The sequence below is a fragment of the Cibotium barometz genome, chromosome 44, assembly GCF_041138505.1.
Source record: "Cibotium barometz isolate CiBa-2024 chromosome 44, ASM4113850v1, whole genome shotgun sequence".
NCBI lineage: Eukaryota > Viridiplantae > Streptophyta > Polypodiopsida > Cyatheales > Cibotiaceae > Cibotium > Cibotium barometz.
In genome coordinates, this window is record NC_141089.1 from 31,965,007 (window position 1) to 31,987,086 (window position 22,080).

Sequence of the window (22,080 nt, forward strand, 5' to 3'; positions counted from 1 at the left end):
CTGGACCCCCAGCAGGAGACCCGAGGGGTGGCCATCCACCTCAGAGACCGGACATCCCTGGCTCGTCTCAGCAGGCGCCATCATCTGACGAGCAGGCCCCGGCGGAGGAGGCCGCACAGACCCAGGAGCATAGGCTCCTCTGCATATATGTATCTAAAGGTAGGCTGCACCCTCGGGGCGGCATGGAGGAGAATCAGTAGCACCGCCTCAACTGAGGTGTGGACCGGATCCGCCCGCCAATCTCCTATACCAAACAAGCTCATGCGGGCTGAGTGTAATCGGGTCTGCAATAGGTCCGTGAGCCCCAAGTCACAAACTCCAGTATCTGATCACGCAAAACTTCCTCTATAGAGTTGCAATCCCATGCTGTGTCTGGGGCAACACTGAGAGGAAAGGAGAAGGCCACCATGCTGCTCACCACTGAAGGAGAACGAGAGGGATGGCACACCACGCAAACTCGCAAGGGCGCGACCAGTGTCTCGAACGGGCCAGCATCCAGCTGGAGGCACCTGAAAAAAGCAAAGGCGGAGTGGGGCTGGACACAGAGACAGGTCATCCTTTTTTTTGGAGAGACTCCGCACCCGGACAGACAGTGACTATTCTCCCTCCAAACCGGCGCCCAAGACTCACAGAGTGGAGGGCAGATCATCCGGGCTGGCTGAGAGGGGTGAGCCAGTGGCGGCTGCTTCACTTGCCATAGCTCATCCATGAGGATCCTCTCATGGAACATCCAGGGTCTCGGTGGACATCGCTGCTACATTGGTCGGGGCAGACTTCGCCAGGAGATCCAGAGGGCTCTCGTTGGAGGACCCATAGATATCCTTTTCATCCAGGAACACCACCTTTCTGCCCGGCTAGCATAATAGATGGGTCTGTCCATCTTGTATTTCTCACTGGGCTGTGTAAGTACCGTGCCGACAGCAATGAGACTGGCATCGGTATGGACATGGAAGATTATCGTCCACTCGGGAGGAGCGAGGATGGGAGATTCAGTGAGGCGCTTTTTAAGGTAAGAGAATGCAGTAGAGGCCAGGTCAGACCACTGGAAAATGGCGGATGGCTTGACTTAGCGGGTGAGTGGAAGAGCCACGTCGGCATACATGTCAATGAAACGACGATGGTAGCCGGTGTGTCCGACGAAAACCTAGGTGCCTTTTGGGCTGATGGGAGGAGGAAGACGAAGGATGGCAACTATTTTGTCCAGGTCGGGAGCCAAGCCTTCGGAAGAAATGATATGACCTAGTAGGGTTCCCTAGACCACTAAGAAATGACACTTAAGAGGGGTTAAGGCGGAGTTGGGAGGAGCGACACTTGGCAAAGACCAGAGCTAATTGGAAAGATGTTTGGAAAAGGCCTCTACCCTAGAGACAAGTTGCGTACCGATGAAATTAGAAAAATCATCAATGAAAGTACAGAGAAAGCTGAGGTAGGTTCTCCCCAAAGATATTGGTGACAAGCCGTTGGAAAGTGGCCGGAGCATTACACAACCCGAAGGGCATCTGGTTGTAGACGTAGGTCCTCCCATATTGGGTGACGAAGGCAATCTTGGCCCGATCATCCAGGTGGATGGCGACTTGGTTATAGCTACTAAACCCATCCATAAAGCTGTAGAGGGAATGCCCGGCCACATCCTCTAAGACCTGATCCATGAATGGAAGGGGAAATCCATCCTTGATAGTAGCTTTGTTGAGGGATCGGAACTCCACACACACTCGGATCTTATTGGTCTTTTTTGTTTGTGAGATCACCATGGGAGAAAGCCATTCAGAGTGTTCCACTGGAGAGATGATTTGGGTGTCCTCTATTTTTTCCAACTCTACTTTGACAACCTCTACGTATTTTGGGTTGAGATTGTAGGCGCGCCCACGAATGGGTCAAGTGCCCTCCTAGAGAGGAATGGTGTGGACACCAATGGCGGGCTGGACACCTTCCAAGTCTTTGTATGTCCATGCAAAGACATCCTTATAGGATTGGAAGAAGGCAGCAGCTTGATCGAGGAGGGTAGGATGGTCCCCTAGCCCAGAAGCTAAGAGGATGGAACGGGGCTCCTCGGAAGTGCTGAGATTGAATTCCTGGACAAGATCCTGGCAAGATAGAAGGTTGAGTGGTTCCCCTGTCTTGGCTGCTTTAGAGAGGAGATCGGGGTTGTGAGCAGGCTGGTGGTAAATTGGGAAAGTGCCATCGTGATCTTCCGTCCAAGACTTAGTGTAGAAAATATGAAAGCAAAAGCAGACTAGAAATGAAACAAGAACACAAATGAAAGACAAAGAGTTACCTTGAGATGAGTGTAGACAAGACACAAGATTGATTCTTTCATTGATGTGACACCTACAATTTATAGGTGAAAAGTACAAGATTGAGTAGACTCACTTATGGGATAAATGTAGAGGTGCCACATGGCACTAGACTCAAGACAAAGACTTAACTGAAACTAGACTAGAGAAATAGTACACCTAGTGTGCACTTATTTCCAACACCCTCCTTAAGTGGACACTAGGAGGAAGACAAAAAGACAAGACTATGACATGACAAAAGATAAGACCAAGACAGAGAGACTAGACATGAGAGACAAAAGATCTTGAGACACCCCTCCTCAAGTGATATGCTCATATGCGTCCACAAGGGTAGGGACAAGAGTGGATCATAGACAGACAGAGAGAGAGACAATCAGCCAGTAGAGTGGTCCCACAGAGAGAGAGAGACTTTCAGATAGACATGAGAGAGACTGACAAATAGAAGATACATGGGGACAGACAGAAAATGCCAAGAGAATGTGGGTAGCTAATCCACAAAAGAGAGGCATATAGACCGATAGATAGAGTGTCAAAGACATGTGACAGGATAGACACACAGGATAGACACATAGACAGAAAGACTGACTGATTGTAGATAGATAGAGAGATGGACCTAGATAGATAATCCCTCCTCAAGGGCAATCCTCCTGCTAGAGTGAGTAATGCAGGGGTGCCTCTTGGATAGGGACAAAGATAAGTCCATGTAGACAAATAGACATGACATTACCCCCATGATCTACATCATTGGTGATCAATGGTGGTAGATAGCATGAAAGCATAGACAAATATGAGAGGGATGGGAAGGTCTTACCATATTTGGCAGTGTCTAATCCCGTACATGAGAGACAGATAGATGAAGGGAAGGTCTTACCACTTGCTGAAATGCAAGGGCAGTGTCTAATCCCGTACAAGATAGAGAAGTAAATGAAATTCAGAACTGAGATTGTTGATTTTTCAAGAAATAGAGAGTAGACTGAAAATAGAAAACAACATACACTTGATTTCTGCTTTAAATTTGCTGCTGCAGGTCTGGCTGGTCCAATGGACAGCTAACCCACATGTGAAGATGAAGAGGAAATGGGAAATAACAAAGGGGGAAATGCCTTTTGCACAGAAGTTGCAAATCAGGTCCAAAATCAGCATTGGAGTTTACCTTCACAAAAGGAGGTGTCGAGCTGATGTCGAGAAGACCAGAGATCCAAAAATGACGAGTTGTTGCATGAGTTGAATATCCAGGAGGTCCACGACTTGAGAAGGCATGTTGATGAAGAAGAGAGTGCGGGGCTAGCTGCTGCATGTGCAGTACTAGAGGACAGGCCGGTAAGCTCAAGTAGAGAGGCGGCAGCACCATGATGAACCCCCGCAGCAGCAAGAAGGAGAAGACGGGCAGTTGTTGGCGCAGATCTGGAGTTGCAAGCTGGAGCAGAATCAACATGCCGAGCAGAGACAAACGGGGCAGGTTGGTATGGCGGGCAGAAAAAAACGCAGCTATGGCTGCAGCAGACTGTGGATAGGCTGAGGGAAGAGGCGGCGGGTGGTTTGGAAGGCAGTGTTGGCAGATGCCCCGCTGCAATCCACGCAGAAGATATTCCTCTCATTTTTCTTCAGATGAAGGTGATCGTTGGCGCAAGCTGCAAAGAACTTCTCGGAAAGCAAAGCTTCTAGCCACTCTGGCTTCTGCGGCAAGGCGGCTGCCGTGAGCGTGTATCCCACCATGGCGTGATGAAGAGCAATTCAAAAAGGTGGTACCAAGAATGAGGATGGCTATGGCGACGAGGAGCTCAGACGAGAGAGAGAGAGAGAGAATTGAACCAAGCAAACACCAGCGTGCTGCGCTGAATTGTGTGGGACAGCTTGGAGAGAATGGCGAAAGCTCAGAGGAAAAACAGGGAAACCCTAAAACCATGGCTCTCATACCATGTAGAAAATATGAAAGCAAAAGCACACTAGAAATGAAACAAGAACACAAATGAAAGACAAAGAGTTACCTTGAGATGAGTGTAGACAAGACACAAGATTGATTCTTTCATTGATGTGACACCTACAATTTATAGGTGAGAAGTACAAGATTGAGTAGACTCACTTATGGGATAAATGTAGAGGTGCCACATGGCACTAGACTCAAGACACAAAGACTTAATTGAAACTAGACTAGAGAAATAGTACACCTAGTGTGCACTTATTTCCAACACTTAGGACACTCCCCCACTGGGAAAGTTCGTGTGTTCTCAAACATCTGTGGTTTGGCTCATTGTTGAGTCTGTGTGACAATGACTCGAGCTGCTGTGGAAAGTTGTTCCACCTTGGGAAGAGATTTGGCCATCTTAAGTCCTCTGTGGCGACCCGTGACGGGTTCTCCTAGGCCTAACTCAGAGGAGAGTGTGTTGGAAGCGTGTGGTATCTCCATGATGTCCACCATGTAGGATGTCAGACCTTCCACAGCCAGGAGCCAGTCAAGTAGTTCCGACTCATAACCATAGGGAATAAGGCCTTCTGTCATCGGCCAAGAAGTGGTTGTCGGAGAGTTGGAAGAAGAAATGGGAGCTGCTGTGGCACCACGGACTCCATGATCCAGACCTTCCTCCAATTTGAGTTCCTGTGGGCCATGCTCTCGAGGAATCCACAATCAATCAAAACCCCAATCATGTAGAACACTTGTACTCTTCAGCCATGGAATCCACAACTGGTCGGAACCCCAATCGTATAGAACACATGTACTCCTCAACCATGGACGACCAATGAGTAAAGAGTAGGCCCCTCTGACTTCACGAAGCCGGATCACCACAGAGTCAAGTAAGAATGGTATCCCTTGAGAACGAATGTCAAGCTGAATTGAGTGCTTGCGCTACTTGCCCCCTCCTCTATTTTTGTTGCCCCTCGTTCTCCCGCCTCTGCCCATTGTGCTTCGGCTGCCCTCCTTCGATTCCTGCCCTTGCCTCTGCTCCCGCTGCCCCCCTCTTTGCTCCCGCTGCCCCCCCTTCTTCTCCCGCTTCAGCTCCCTCTGCTCCCTCTGCCCCCCTTTTCTGCTTCCGCCCCTGCTTCTTCTCCCGCTGCCCCCCCTTCTTCTCCCACCTCTGCCACTTCTGCTCCCACTGCCCCCCATTCTACTCCCGTTTTTGCCTTTGCCGTCTCTATCCCTCCTGCTCCCGCCGCCCCCCTTCTTCTCCTGCCCTTGTTGCCCCCCGCCTGCATTCACCCTGCTGCACCCACTTGTCCCCTGCATCCTTCCCCGCCTCTGCTCCTGCCCTGCTTCCGCCCCTTCCGCTTCCTCTTCCTTGCTCTCACCCGCCTCTTCCTCCCCCCACCGCCTCTTTCATTCAGCAACAATCTTTTATTTGGATTCAAGTCTTCCGCCCACTGTCGATTGGCTCTATGGCTTCTACCACAACCAATCTTTCGTCTCCCCCACTAGCCAACCCCCACCAATCTTTCGTCACCCCCACTGGCCAGGAGAATCATTAATTTTTCGCGAGACGAGCTCACCTCTCTTCAGCACAATATTGACAATGATGTCAGACCACCCTTGTTTGCAAGAGTTTATGGTTCCCACCCCTCTCGTTCGCAGGCCCATGAATGGCTTCTAGCAGCTCTCCCTTCAGAGCTGATTGTACACTTCCAAGATACTAGTTTGCTTGGTCAGCGCTTCTTCCGGGTGGACTTTCATTCTCCAGAAGCTACTTCTCAGGTTTTGGCCGGAAGCCCTTCGCTCTTGGCCCTAGGAAGATTTTCTATTTTCAGTACCAAGTGGGCTTTGATCCAATGACGGAGGATCAGCACCTTACCCCGGTCCCACTGCGGTTCCCTTCTCTTCCTCGGTTTGCCAGGTTCTAGAGGTACTGGCCCTTCCGGGCTCTCCTGCCTCAGGGCTGTTACCGCCACTTTTGATGGTGTACCCCGGATCCTTGTGCTTGTTCCTGATCCATTGATTACTAACGACCATATTATGCTTCAGAGACCTGACGGCTCTCATTTCCGCCGGAGGATGGAGATTTCAAGCAAACCTAACCAGTGTCATATTTGTCGTCGTCGTCAGGGCCACAGTGCTAGAGATTGTCCCAGATCGAGGGGCCATGCTAGGAGGTGGCGTGGTCCCACCCATCAGATGCTTTCAGCAGTTGCCCAAACTCCAATTGATCCTATGCCACAACAGACCACACAACGTCGGGTTGTGGTTAGGGTTGGCAAGCACCCTCGGGCCCCCGTACCTGCCCCTTCACCCGCACCCCTAGTGGAGCACCCCAACCCTTATGCAACTCTTGCCTCACAAGATGCTGATCCTTCTTTGGAGGATGAGGCTCCGCAAGCACAGGATTTGGATCCCCCCACCGCAAGCACAGGAGGATGCTGCATCATAGTTACAGGATGATTCTACCCTTGAGGATGATGTTGGCATGTTACGCAATCGCATTGTCATGGTACCTCTCCAGTTTTGAGGACTAGCCCTCGCTTTTCCCCGGAGTGGGAACGAGAGGTAAGGTTTACATCATCTGATTTTCCCTCCCTTACCTATGTGAGATGTACTTCTGTCTTTAAAGAGGGTCCTACGTCGACCACGAGATCTGGTCGTCCCTACTCTGAGTCCTTATGAGGATTGTCTCTTGGAACATTCAGGGTCTTGGGGGCTTTTTTCCGCGTCGGCAGAAACAAATTGTCAAAACTCAGCTTCATTGTGCAGTTACAGGTGGACCTATGGATGTATTGCTCTTGCAAGAGCATAAACTGGATGCTAGCCAGTGTGGGAGATCAGGCAAGCTTCTCTCGGGACACACCTTTTGGTCACTAGCTATTGGTACCAAAGGTGGTGTCTATATCTCTGTTTCAGCTTTGATCTTGCCTTGCATCATTGGACATGGTGTCATTTTGCCTGCGAGAGCACAGTGGATCCTCCTTATGCAGGGTACTACACACATTGGTATTCTCAACCTCTATGCTCCTAACCATAGAGGTGAGAGCATTGTCTTCTGGAAATCTCTCACTATGTTGATGCTTCTTGCCGACCATTGGATTACTGGTGGGGATTTTCACATGGTTGAGATGCCAATGGATAAAAGAGGTGGACATGAGGGCTTGGTGCATCCTGTTGAAAGAGCGTCTTGGGAGAGGTTTATACTCTCCATTCATGGCAGAGATTGTTGGCATGAGGATGACATTTCGAGGAGACCATCCACTCTTCTTTATTCATGGTCTAACAGAAGAAGGGATGCAGAATGTATTTATGCACGGTTAGACAGATTTTATGTGGATGATTGGGTGCTCGACAGAGGGGGGCATACTTTTATTGCTACAAGCATCTCTAAATCAGATCATTGCCCAATGGTTTTATGTATTAGAGATCCGAGTCGCCATGGATCAGCACCCCATGTACGCATCCCTGATCATTTGTTTTCAGATGCAGAGCTATCACATCGTATGCTTGATATTTGGATATCTCGTGATTTCTCGCAGGCCTCGCAAAGTTTGGCCTCTTCTATTTGTGATATTAGTGACTTTTATCGCACATGTGCCTTCTTGTCTAAGAGGCAAGAGACCTTGGATTTAGAGAGGGCTATTAGACATAGATTGGCTGCTGTACAGAAAGAGCACGAGAAACATCCTCATGCTCAATGGGTTGCAAATTCTTTATGTACACTTAGGGCGGAACTTCATCACTCTCTTGAGCAACGTGCAGAGTATCGTTACCATGCCCAGGAATCCTTTTGGACCCAGATGGGTGGCAAATGCAGCAAACATTTCTTTGCTACTCACGGCCCATCTCATGCCAGAGATAGTGTCAAGCAGTTGCAGGATTCACATAGAACTCTTCACTCAGATCCTCTTACGGTTAGATAGATTGCCACTGATTTCTATCCCCAACTTCTTGGAGCTGAGCCACACTCTGATTTGAGACACAAGGCATAGAGGAAGATTTGGAATGCACTACCACATTTGATCAGTGAGGAGATGCGTGCCGCTCTGGATGCCCCTTTTTCTATATGAAGGAGTTTTGTCATGCTCTTCATGCCTTACCTCATGGAAAGTGTCCAGGGGAGGATGGCCTCTCCCCTGTTTTTCTCATTACTTTTTGGGATGAGATTGGGGCTGAGATCACATCGGCTCTTCAGGAGATGTGGGACACAGCTTGTATGCCTTCTTCTCTCATTGAGGGGCTTATCTATCTTATCCCTAAGAGTGAGGATAAGACATTGATTGGCCAGTGGAGACCTATCACCTTACTTGGGACTGCATATAAGATTCTTGCTAAGGCTGTGAGCATCAGATTGAAGCCAATTTTGCAGGATGTTATTCATGATATTCAGAATGGATTCTTACACGGAAGGATAACATTTTCACGTTCTGGGAGGCCGTGGAATGGGCCAAAGCGAGCAATCAGCCCTTTGCCATTTCGCTCTTGGATTTTAGGAAGGCCTATGATAGAGTGGATTGGGACTTCCTTGAGGGTACTCTTAGCCTCTCAGAGATGGATCAAGGGAGTTTCATGCATGTATCATGACGCCCACAGTAGTGTGCTCACTTGCGGTGATAGAGGAGAGCAGCTTCAGATTTCTCGCTCAATACAGCAGGGTTGCCCTTTAGCCCCATTATTATATATCATAGTTGCAGAGGCCATGAGCATCTTCCTCCACTCCACTGCTGGTATTTCTCGATTGAGGTTGCCTCTTCGTAGTCCAAAGGAGCCGGTTGACTCTAAGTTAGCCGATGACACAGCCATGTTCTTGGAGGCCTCACACATATGCTTATGTTCCTTCCGGGTAGCACTGGAAGAGTTTTGTTTGGCAGCAGGGACACTCATTCACTGGCACAAATCTATTGGTTTTTGGATTAGTGACTCACCAAGAGTTGCTTGGGGTGCAGAGCTTGGTTTTACTTGGATCAGTAGTGGATGCACTGCTAGATTTGGGATGCCAGGTTGGGGTTGATATTTCTCCCGCACAACAGTTTGCTCCGGTACTTATGAGCATCCGGAAGAAGTTTCTTCATTGGAGCTCCAGGAGATTAGATTTATCCTCTAGAGCTTTCGTGGCTAATCAGGTATTGCTTGCCTCGGTTTGGTTTATTGCCTCTTGTTGGTGCTTCTCTCATGCGTGCATTAGTCAATTGCGGAGGTTGATCCATAATTTTCTTTGGTCGGGTTTGGATGAAACCACAAACACTCATGCCAGGGTAGCTTGGCTCACAGTTATTCAGCCCAGACAAGAGGGGAGACTGAATATTATTGATCTGGATGTTCAGTGTAGGGCGTCGCTCTACGAACTTGTGGTCAAAGGTTTCCTGCTAGGCACTGAGCCTTGGAAGGATTTTTTCTTGTCTCAGATTTCCGGATGTACACCCCATGTTGGGAGAGACTTGCTGCCCAGCACACAATTTTTGTTCACAGAGGCTGATATTAGGGCACCATCTTCCCCTCGTATTGCAGCCATTGTCAGAGAAGCATGAAGACCATTTTTGTGACAAAGGCTTCCTAGGTCTTTGGATGAGGCTAACCAACAACCTATTATGTGGAACGAGTTCATCAGGGATGAGGCCGGTCGACCACTTGGTGCATCTCGTTACATGCAGTGGTCAAGATGGGAGAGATGTGCAGACATAGTTCTTGCTTGGAAGACCTTTAAGAGTCTTCCGGAGGATCGGAGAGTTGCATCCATTCAGCATCTTAGGGGCTCTCGCATACGTATTGATCAGATTGATGCAGCTATTCCGCAGGAGTGGCTCTCTGGGACCTTTCATGGAGACTATCATCCGAGTTGCTGGGAGTGTTTTCGAGGATAGGCATACCTCTGCAAGTCATTGCTCTCCTGGGCCAAGAGGCTACAAATTGCATCATTTACTCTCATGCCTAGAGGGAGATTGAGAAGATGTAGCATGGAGGGGATCATCCCAGATACTAGGCTTAGTCCAGTGAGGATTGTTGGTCGTTCGGGGAAGCATTGCTTCATTGACCCTTCTCCTCAAATAGTGACTCATGGCTCTTCGTGTTTTTTTTTTTTCAAAAAGGAGACTTCTATTAAGTATGAAAAAATTTTATAAAATGGAGATTTCACACCAAGCAAGGTGGAGATCTCAACCAATCAGGAGCCCTGTGCTACCAATAGGGTCCCGAATGAGAGGATGTGAAAAAGATACCAATGTCCCAATCTCTCATAAACTGGTCGTGCTTCCTCTCCGCAGCCCTCGAAGATCCCTGGATTCTGGCCCAGGTAGCCATAATGGTGTGAATAATATCACTCCAAATCCTACAAAGACAATGAGAAACAAGAACGGGAGTACCCTCAATGGCCTCAGTGCATCTAGCCTTCTAGATATTCCAGGCTGAGATGCTAGCAATAATCTCTCAAGAGCTGTCTAACCTCTGTGCCGGAGGGACAAAGTGTGAAAGTGGCAAATCCTGAAGACAACACTGCCGAGCAACTCCTTGTCTAACAATAATGGCCAAGCTCCTATCAGTCCCCTCAAATCTCAGCTCAGGCCCAGACTTTGTCAACCAAATGATAGAACCAAAAGAAATGATAGCATCCCTCTTAATCCTACCAAAGCGGTGTGCAATCGCAGACCAAACCCTCTGTGCTTCCCTGCATTCCCATAAACAATGGTAAACTGACTCCGAAACTCCTGCACATCTAGGGCATGCTGGGCAAGCACCAATAACAGACCTCCACTGATTGGTGGCCAGACCACCATGAAGGGAAACCCAAATAAAGAAGGAAATCTTTGGCTTCCTATAAGAATGCCACAATCTCCGCCAAATTACCCTTTGAATGTCAGTCAAAATGCCGTAAGATTCCCAATGGGGTCTAAGAGTAGGGACACTCTGAATGTGTCCCAAGATAAGATGTCTGGCATTCCGCACCATATAACTGAAAAAAGGCATGCTTTTCAAAGGGTTACAAGCATCCTTCCACTCCCACTCACCGGGGTCCCAATGCAAATGTCTGATAGGGCAGCCACCATACAACCAAAGGCTAACACTCTCTGTGATCATCACTGGGGGGGGGGGGGTTCAAATCCCCATCGGATCTCCTCGTGGAACGCTCCTGGTAACCGACTCAAAACCTGCAAACAAACAAACAACAAGGGAGTGCAGGCCTCACTCACCTCCCAACCATGACAGCCGTGGGCAAGCCCACAGTCTTGGCTGTCCCCACCGAGCCACGAGCTGAGCTAACTAGGTTGACGTACCGACCAATCTCCACCTCGCGACGTCCCATACCGCCACGAAGCTACCCTCGCCGGCCTCGAGATTGCTGCCGGCCTCGACTGCATAAAGCAGGTGCACGTCTGCACTAGATCCAGGCTCCATACCATAGAGCTCTCACAAATCACGTGACTCTATATGACTAAAGACTAACCTTGGCCACCCTTTCATAGGCTCTTGGCCGGTCATCGGGCGTCCACACTTGGGTGCCCGCCCATCCATACTTGGGTGCCCGCCCGTTAGTCTATCTCTAACTCAGCTCGCCAATCAGCCTGCCTAGCTCCAAGCTTCCCCAAACCTCGAAGCTAGTCTTGTGTGCGTGTAGCACACGGTAGATACACACTGTGCACATGACATACTCCCCTTCCTCTAAGAGCTCACTCCTGAGCTCACTAAAAAGCCAGGGTAATCTCTTTGAAGAGTAGTCAATGTCTCCCATGAAGCATCCTCCTCAACACGATCCTTCCACTTGATCTTGTATTCCGTGATAAGCGTATTACGTAATTTTCTTTCACAAAATCCAAGAATCTTTTCAGGTTCGTGCGGAACAAATGTCATGTCCTCGACATCTATAATTTCTTGAGAAGTAACTAACTGGTCTGTTCCACCTAGTACTTCCTTAAGTCTACTGACATGAAATGCAGGATGAACTTTGACATGAGAAGGCAAATCCAATTCATATGCAACTAAACCAATCCTTCGTGTAATACGAAATGGTCCACAGTATCTAGGGGATAATTTCGGAGATCGACCTGTCCGTAAAGTCTCGGAATCTTTCGGAACTCGCAAATACACCATCGTTTCCTTAGAGAACTCTCTGGGTAAACGATGTCTATTAGAATAAAATCTGTCTCGGTCTTGAGCACTTCTAATAGATTCCTTCGCAACTTGTAACATTTCTTGCATATCTTGCAAAAAATTACGTGATGCATCATGCTGAAGTCCTGAGAATCCTACTATAACAAGTGATCTAGGTTGAAAACCATACATAAGCATAAAAGGACTAAAATCTGTACTCGTATGCTTAGTACTGTTATATGCAAATTCTAACATAGGAAGATAATCCTCCCATAAACTCTGTCTTTTGGATACATATGCTCGAAGCATATCCTCCAAAATCCGATTCACTCTTTCAGTTTGGCCATCAGATTGAGGATGATCTGAGGAACTGAAATTCAAAGTTGTTTCCAACTTCTCAAAAGACAAGTTTCCAAAAATCACTCGTAAACTTAGAGTCCCTATCACTGACTATGTCCTGCGGTAACCCGTACAGTCTAAACGATTGCTCGATAAATTGCTGTGCTAATTGCGTAACTGTAATAGTCTTCCGGTTCGGTAAAAATCTAGCCATTTTTGTCAAGCGATCTACCACAACCCAAATAGAATCGTGGCCTTGATGTGTTCTTGGCAATCCAGTAATAAAATCCATGGAAATACTTTCCCATTTATTACCTGGGATTTTCTTTGATGAGAAAACAACATACTGAATCTGAAAAACAGCAGTATGCACAGAAAAAACAGCAAGCTTTTTGAACACATACCTTACTTCGACCTCATCTTCTCTACCTACCAATTTGCTCGTTCACGAGGCACGCTCTGATACCACTGTCAAATCCCCATCGGATCCCCTCGTGGAACGCTCCTAGTAACTCACTCGAAACCTGCAAATAAACAAAAAACAAGGGGGTGCAGGCCTGACTCACCTCCCAACCATCACAGCCGTGGGCAAGCCCACAGTCTTGGCTGTCCCCATCGAGCCACGAGCTGAGCTGACTAGGTTGAGGTACCGACCAATCTCCACCTCGCGACGTCCCATACCGCCACGAAGCTACCCTCACGGACCTCGAGATTGCTACCGGCCTCGGCTGCGTAAAGCAGGTGCACATCTGCACTAGATGCAGGCTCCATACCATAGAGCTCTCACAAATCACGCGAGACTCTATATGACTAATGACTAACCTTGGCCACCGTTTTATAGGCTCTTGGCCGGTCATCGGGCGTCCACACTTGGGTGCTCACCTGTCCATACTTGGGTGCCCGCCCGTTAGTCTATCCCTAACTCAGCTCGCCAATCAGCCTGCCTAGCTCCAAGCTTCCCCAAACCTCGAAGTTAGTCTTGTGTGCGTGTAGCACACGGTAGATACACACTGTGCACATGACAGGGAGGGGGGGCAACAAAGACGTGCTTCCCTAACCTGCCAACAACTCTGACTGGACGAATCTGGGGACCCTCAATAACGTCTTGCACGTCACAACTCTCCAGCTGCCATCCATCCTATACAGAAAAAAAAACCGGTACATCATCCTCCCTAGCAAGGGGAGACCCATAACCTGAAGAGGAACACCTATCCCAGAAAAAACCGCAAACCAAGAACGATGACGGCCTTCCAAGAAAAATCCAGTAATCCAGTGGTTGGGAATGGCCGCATCAATCCGTGCAATCCTCCGGCTAGAGCCTCTCAAATGCTGCGTGATATCCAATCTCTGTACCTTGGTAAGGCTCTGAACCCTCTTCCAAGCCAGCACTCTGGGGCATAGGGTCTCCCAGCCAACCCAAAGAATATGCATAGCTGCCCCAAGAGGCCTACCATGCACATCTAAGATCAAATCATTCCACAGAATGGACTGCCGGTTAACTTCCTCCGCTGGACGCGGGGGGATGTGTACCAAAAAACTCCTCAGGTAGTCCCAGGCCCGTAGGAGGGACCTAACCAAGGGGGATGAAGGGGAGCGGTGAACTGCATCCGAAAAAATAAAGCGTGAGCTGAGAGTCCAGTCACCTCCGCGAACAAGGACACACTTCATGATCTATTGCATAAGTCCTTCCACGGCTCAGTGCTTGGAAGAAAGCCCCTAACAACAAGCTTACAAAGCAAAGCCTTACATTGCACCTCAGGGTCAATGATATTCAATCCCCCTTCCTGCTTAGGCCTGATAATGGTTTCCCAAGCAACTCTAGCCCTGGTGTGTGCATTTCCATCAAGCCCTGACCAAAGAAAGTTCCGAATAAGGCGACGAAGCTGGACAATGCACCCCTTATGAAAAATCCAGCATGAAGCAATAAACCAAGCCGTGGCTAGCAAAACTTGGATAACCACCAAAGCTCTAGAGGCCAAGTCGAGCTTCCTCCTACTCCAGTGATGAAGTTTGCTTTTAATGCTTAAGAGCACTGGAGCAAACTGTTGTGCAAGGGAGATGTCAACGCCCACCTGACAACCAAGGTATCTGGCAGAGCATCCTCTCTCAATCCAAGTAAAACCAACATTTGTACCCCAATCTGCAAGAGGAGAATCACTAATCCAAAAACCAACTAACTTATGCCAATTGATAGTAGCTCCTGCTGCCAAACAAAAGGCCTCCAAGGCTGCCCGGAAAGCACATAACCAAGCATGTGAAGCCTCAAGGAACAACGTTGTATCATCTGCTAACTCAGAGTCCAAAAACTCTTCCTCTGTGCATAAAGGCAGCCTGAGACCCACAACACCAAGGGCAGCCCGAAGAAACCTACTCATAGCCTCAGCTACAATGAGGTACAGTAAAGGGGCGAGGCGACAGCCCTGCCTCACTGAACGGGAAATCTGAAAACGCTCACCGTGCCCCCCACAGGCTAAAACAATGATATGAGCCTCCCTGTATACGCAGGACACCCCTTTGATCCAGTTTTGCGAAAACCCTATGTGTGCCATAGTGCCCTCCAAAAAATCCCAATCCACTCTGTCATAAGCTTTTTCAAAATCAAGCAAAAGAATGGCAAGAGGCTGCTGACTAGACTTTGCCTACTCGACACCTTCCCAAAAAGAAAAGATGTTCAAATATACTCCTTCCTTGGATGAACACATTCTGTATATCATGGATAGTCCTTTGGAGAATCGGCTGCTACCTTATACTCAAGGCTTTAGCTAAGATTTTATATGCAGATCCAAGGAGGGTGATGGGCCTCCATTGCTTGATGTCAGTCTTGTCCCCACTCTTGGGGATAAGGTGAATCAGCCCCTCCGTGAGGTATGGAGGCATCATACCCGACAACCACATTTCCTGAAGGGCAACAGTGATAGCATCTCCAATATGATCCCAAAAAAGAATAAAGAAGGCGGGAGAAAGACCATCATCCCCTGGGCATGAACCACTGGAAAGAGCATGTAGTGCGTGAAGGAATTCATCCATCGAGAAAGGGGCATCCAGGGAAGAACACATATCATCTGTAATGAGCCTGGGCATGCACTCCCAAACTTTCTGCTGTGCCACATCTCTCGGAGGAGAGGGCACCTCTGCAGTCAACAAAGACCGATAAAAATCTGAAGCAATACCCCTCCCCTTATCAGGCTCAATCTGAACCACACCCTGTGAATCCTGCAAGTACCTCACAGAATCCCTGCTATGGGAAGAACTGTGTGCTGAAAAAAACTCTTTAATGCATCTGCCACCCATCTGAATCCAAAAAGCCTCGTTCGCATGAAAGGCAAACTCAGCCCTCCTGTCCATGGCCAACTGCAGCTCTGCTCTAACTATGGTCAAGAGGTCTATAATCCAAGACGCATGTGGATGCTTTTCATGTTCCCTCTTAAGAGCAGCAATCCTACGCCTAATAGCTCTCTCCTTGTCCAGAGCCTCCTTCTTCTTGGACAAGGCAATGCTATGATGATGATGCCTGGTCCTCTCAAGAGCTAGCGCAATATTATGACGAGGATCATGACTGTCACAAGATCTCCATATCTCTTTTTTCTCAAGGGAGATGTCAGCATCTAGATAAAGAGAGTCACGGATCCGGACACGGGGAGAGGCTGAGCGAGCCCCAGGCTCCCTGAGACAAAACGACGGGGCAATGACCGGATTTGGTGGTGCCACGCATAATAGCAATGGTGCCTCCTCTGTCCAAGGACCAATCATCCACATAAAACCTGTCCAGACGTGCAAAGATGCTCTCATCCCTGCTCCTGCGGTTATGCCAAGAGAAAGATTAGGAATTCGGCCTTCTCTGGAAGTCATCCTCAATCCAGCAATCGCTGCCAAAAAAGGAAAGCGTGAACCTCTCCCATGAGGTTCGCTCCAAAGGGAGTAAACCCCCTTCGCGTCCACCCTTCTTGTCAGAACGTTGCTCAACCATATTAAAATCTCCTCCCATTATCCAATGATCAACTTGTAATGGTGTCCCAAAAGGCCACCCTTTCACCTCTCACGTTAGGTGCATAGATATTCAAGATTCCCAATTTCTGACCCTCATGCATGATCAAGATCCACTGCGCTCTAGCAAGGATGATAACACCTTGCCCAATAACATGAGGCATAACAGATGCTGCCACTGAAATGCAAACACCCCCTCTAGTCCCAACTACCGAGGACCAGAAGGGTGGCCAGAAAGCATCTTACCAATTTTGCCACACTTAGATCTATCCAATCTGTGTTCCTGCAACAAAAGTACATCCATAGACCCTCCTATAACAGCAGGGTGAAGCTGGTCCTTCAGAAGGCGCTTCCTACCACGGGTGGGAAGCCCTCCAAGGCCCTGAACATTCCATGAGACGATTCTCATGGAAGAGAAGAGGGTTTGACCCCCGATCTAAGAAGACGATGGGCAGCCTGAGGACGCCTCTCATAATGGTGGACGACGGGAAAATCCACGAGGCAAAGTCCACTGACATGGCCTTGTCCGTGGAACTGCACAGTACCTGCATATGTATGAGAAACCTGTTCGCCTTGCGGGGCATCAAGGGCAATGGCATCATGCTGAAAATCCTGCAATACATGATCCCCACCGCGCTGAACATCCTGCATATCGCCCCCTCCAAGTAGAGAGGACTCAACAAAATCATCTTGATCTGAGATATCATCTCTCTACAAAGATGCATCAGCTGACACATCCCTCTGACCAGAAACATCATCTATCTGTACATGATCCGAGGAGGCCTTTCCATCAGGGGGGTGGGCGTGAGAGACAGCTCGCCACACCTGGCGGACTGAAGGACGGGAAGGAACCAAGGGAGGTGGCGCCTGAGAAGCACGCTTATGAGGCCTCCTGCGACCTCGAGCCCGAGGGCAATCTCGAGCAAAGTGACCCTGTTGGTGACAAACCCGGCAGCACTGATCGGGCTTACCTGCAATCTCGAGCAAAGTGACCCTGTTGGTGACAAACCCGACACTGATCGGGCTTACCTGCAATCTCCATACGTTGCTTCAAAGGGCCACAAGGGCCCGGAACTAAAACATAGTCCTCAAAGAGCTCAATGTCACGGGCAAGAACCATGACCCTGGGGACAACATCCACCGAGGGAGTGACCACCTGGGCAGAAGATGTCGGTAAGGCGTGGAGGGGGGGCACTTGAAGAACCAGCACGAAGGCAGACCCAATGGCCTCTAACATAGGCCAATATGTGCGAGGAAGACCTGGGAATCTGAGAGTAATCGGGAAACGGTTCCGGTCTTCCTCAACAAGGTCAAAATAGCTGGAGTAGGGAAGAAAGAATATCTTCCTCGGGCCCAATGGCAAAGGGCTGCCCTTCAAAACCTCTGAGGCTACGTCCTCAGAATCAAAATCCACTTGGAAGAAACCTCTTCCAAGCAACTTGACATCTCGAAAGTGTGGAACGAGGTCGGAGGGCAGAGCCACCACAGGACTCAATCCCGAGCCTGGAGACGGGACGGGTGAGATCCAAAGATTTTGGCAATGAGGGTCGTTTTGGAGTCTTTCTCTATTTCGGCGTAGAGGACCGCGAGCTCGACTTCGGACAAAACAATTGTTCGCCCGGCCGAGGGAGAATGATTAGCCATGATGCTAATCGAAGAAAAAGGACGACTTGAACCCGGATGAGGAGCAATCCGAACCAAGGGGAAGAGGCATGCAAGGAAGCGAAGGACTCTCTTGATGTTTTTGGCTATATGGTGGTAGTCCTATCAGATATCTTCACTGGGATCCATAAGAGTGGGAGTGGATCAATGCTTTCGATCCATTTAAAAGCCTTCCCTTTTTCACTTTCGCGGTCCGGAATGCCAGGCTTCTACTCACTCGACAGATGCATAGGATCCCTACTGTCAGGCCTCATTGGGAGAGTTATGATATCTCTCCAGTGATACAGCGCAGATATTGGCATAGGCTTTGGCATTCATAGAGAAGGAGCCAGATCTCTCATTTCTTCTGGTTATTTTTACATGGTGGTCTCCCCACCAATCAGTGGAGATCGGTTTTCGGTGTAGCACCTACCTGCCCTAGATGTGCGGCAGATTCTGAGATTGTACAGCATTGTTTATGGAGATGCAACATTGCACAGCAAATTTGGGTTTCGGAAGCCCAGCTTATGGGCAAATTGAGTGGCCGCGCCATGCATGAGACTTGTGGGGCAGTTGCTTGGTTCTCCCAATCCGGTCCGTAGCTTTATTACGAGGGAAGTGGTACAAACTTTGCTATTTTCATTCGTAGAGGTATTGCCCAACATGGTTTATTACAAGATGTCCCTCACTCTAATTATACACCCCCCAGACAAAGGATTGATACCAGTTGGGAGATTGTTGCCAGTATTACAGCATGGCAGATCTGTAGAGCTAGATGCACGGAGGCTATCAAGGGTGTCCAGATTTTTGGGTCTCAGTGCATAAGTACTGTATGGGGTGACATCATCCAAACTCTGATGGCTGCTTGGGCTCATATTCAGGGGTCTTCTCGTTCTGCGCAAGCAAAGCGTGTTATGTTTATGAGGGAGTGGGACCATGGCATTTTCTCTAGTCCCACAGATCTCTCATGGCATCATGATGCTCCTCAGTGGTTGAAATCACCTTACATATTGGGGTGATTCTATTCTTTTCCAGCTTACAGCCATGATTATTGTATGCCTTTTTCGTACTTAAAAGAAGTCTCTTTCAAAGAAAAAAAAAAGAATGGTATCCCTTGGATGACTACAGTGACTCCATCTATTACGCCAATAGGAGTCACCTCCTGTTGGTCGGCCATCCGAACACAAAAGTTGGCTGGCCGCGTCACCTTGAGGCCTACTGCATGGAGTGTGAATTCCGGCATGAGGTTCACCCCAGAGCCACTGTCGACAACACCCCACAAAGTGGGGTACCATGCATCTCCACAGAGAGGCGGGGGCTTCGGTAATCTGTAAGAGAGGGATTGGCACGGCTGATACCCATACAACCGGCAACACCAGAAGGAAGGGAAAACCCTCCATACTGCCCACCAGTAGAATTGGTGGATGTGCCATTGAGTTTCTCCAATAGTGTACTGAGGCATTGTCGGACATTTGGGCTAATCCAAACAGATCAAAGAGGTTCACTAACAAGGTATTTCCCTTGAGTAAATCCTCCACAGAGAAAGCTGTGAGCTCTGGTTTGGAATGTGGAAGGAAAGGGGTTGAAGGGTTGTCCTGACACGGAAGGTAAGGTTGATTGTGGAGGTCCATGAAGGCCTGCAAGGACTGATCTAAGATTGTGCGGGGAACGGGCGGAGCTTTATCATCAGGCTCATCCCCTTGTTGCTCTTGAGGCATGGCCTTCTTTTGTGATCTGGTGACCACTATGGTGGATGGCGGATCCTCATGGGTAGGTGTGGGGGTTGTGACAGACACCCGAAGGGTGGGAGAGGAAGGTTGGCAAGTGGACAGAGGGTGTCCTATGGTAGAAGGATGTCCTTCATATGGAGGATGTCCTACAGAGACTAAGTGGGTGGTTGGAGTTGGGAATGTGAAGTCGGAGGATGTGGATGCCCTTTGCTTGGGGCAATCCCAGGTATAATGATCCTTGGATTCCGGACAATGTCGGCAGAGCGGAGCACCTTCAGGAAGCGAACAGCGGCTTTGGTAATGACCGTATTCCCCACATCTATAGCAAAGGACGGGGCGATTGCGAGGTTGGGGAGGGCGAATAGGACGGTTCACTAGGGCGGCTGCCATGGTGGTTGGGGCAAGAGGATTTGGGATGAGTGGTGGAAGATAGGTCACCTGGGGAGTGGGTGGGCAAGTAGGAGGTGTAGCAGAATGGAAAGGTTGAGGAACGGCAATAGCAACTGTAGCATAATGGGCAAGGTTGGGGACTGCCGAGGTTGGGTGAGGATGGTGTTATTGATGGAGTTGACGGAACCCCTTGAGATAGTAGCACTCTTTATCTTCATGTCCTCCTTTTTCACAAAAGGAGCAGTACTTCCTTTTTGGGCATTCTTGGACGGTATGTCCAAGTGACTGGCATATAGCACACCACAACCCCTTCTTAGCTTCATGCTGGGTCTTCTTTTCAGCTGGAGCAAGGTACTTTCCTCGCTAGGAGGTTTTTGGCTCACTTAGAGTGCCTCCAGCTCCCGCTTCAGCTAAGCCACCGGATCATCAGACTATGTTATTGTTGAATGTAGAGAGCCGACATCACGCTCAAACATGAGTCGTGCATTTTCACGTTGGGAAGGTAGCTCTTGGAATTCCAACAATGTTGTTGGTGTAGGCCAACTCTTCCGAATCTTCTGCTGGCCGGATCTGGGTAAGGCTTGTGTCACCCACTGACGCACCATGAAGTCACTAGGGTAAGTCGGTAAGCAAGCCACCAGCACTGTGGTCCAAGTCAAGAGTAACGGATTGCAGTTGGAACTTCCCTAGCTCTTGAAGAATGCGGTCCTCATAGTTACCGCGATGGAATGTCCGGAGGAATGTGTCCTTCACAGTGGTCCAGTCTGTAAAGTGATCGATCGAAACTGACTAAACCACTTGTCTGCACAACCTTGGAGAGTGGAAGGAAAGAGCACCAAGAAGGCATCCTCCCGCTCAAGACCTCGGCTCTTACAAATGGAGATGAACCATCGGATGTGGTCATCCACATCCTCAATGGATGATCCTTTGAAGGTGGGAAGCTTGATGTTGACTCGGCCCAGCACTGTGGAAAGGGGTTCTGCATGAGGAGGATTAGCTCGACCAAGAGGGTTGGCTTCGCCTCCCGCGTTGCCATGGGTGGGGTTACCAAGGTTAGCCGCCATAGGAAGGGGTGGAGGAGGTTTCCTAGGTCCTCACCGGACTACCACGGAAGCGTGTATTGGGCATGCAGAGAGGATGCAACACGGAAAGAGGACGTAATACAACACGAAAGAGGACGCAGTGCAAAAGAAAAGGTGAGCTATCATTACTCCCAGTTTCGAGAGTCCCACCAGGCGTGCCAAATTTTAGTGTGCCTGTAGCAAGGCTGGCTGCCCGGCGGTGGCTCCTCTCTGGACAGTATGGCCGGAGTCCTCGATGCTCACAGCGCAACACAGAAGACACTATGCAGCGGGACACAACTCAAGAAGAGACGAGACTGGGGAAGGAACAATAAACACTTGCACTACTCAGAGAACACTGATACATGTCCTTCACTGTATCGTGCACACTCAGCAGAGGTCACAGTGAAGAGGACGACACAGCACCAGCTGATGATAGAACAAGGGGATACAAAGTGGTATGAAGGCTGCAAGATAGGATGTCCTCTAAGGCAGTCGGGGGAGTTGCGGTGTGGAGTGTCATTCGGTGCCATTGGAGCCTTCAATGCACCTCCTTGTGTCCGTTGTGGTGGTGCGTCTCCACTTGATGATCCAATGCTTGGCGCCTCCGCTGACTCACTGCCACACAGTCATGTTGTGGGGGATGGTCCGTT

At 49.1% G+C, this 22,080-nt stretch overlaps 2 protein-coding genes and 1 pseudogene across 2 annotated transcripts in view; all 3 read right to left on the bottom strand.

Annotated features, from left to right (window-relative positions):
* LOC147613213 (peroxisomal acyl-coenzyme A oxidase 1-like) overlaps positions 1-22,080 on the bottom strand; it is a 103,808-nt gene that overhangs the window by 58,663 nt on the left and 23,065 nt on the right. The gene's annotated exons all lie outside the window — the stretch shown is intronic.
* On the bottom strand, positions 1,307-4,010 carry LOC147613214 (uncharacterized). Its single transcript, XM_086782108.1, is given in 3 exon segments — positions 1,307-2,233; positions 3,448-3,711; positions 3,800-4,010. Coding segments are annotated over 3 exon segments (1,308 nt in total). The 3' UTR covers positions 1,307-1,400.
* On the bottom strand, positions 4,543-21,430 carry LOC147613215 (uncharacterized; annotated as a pseudogene).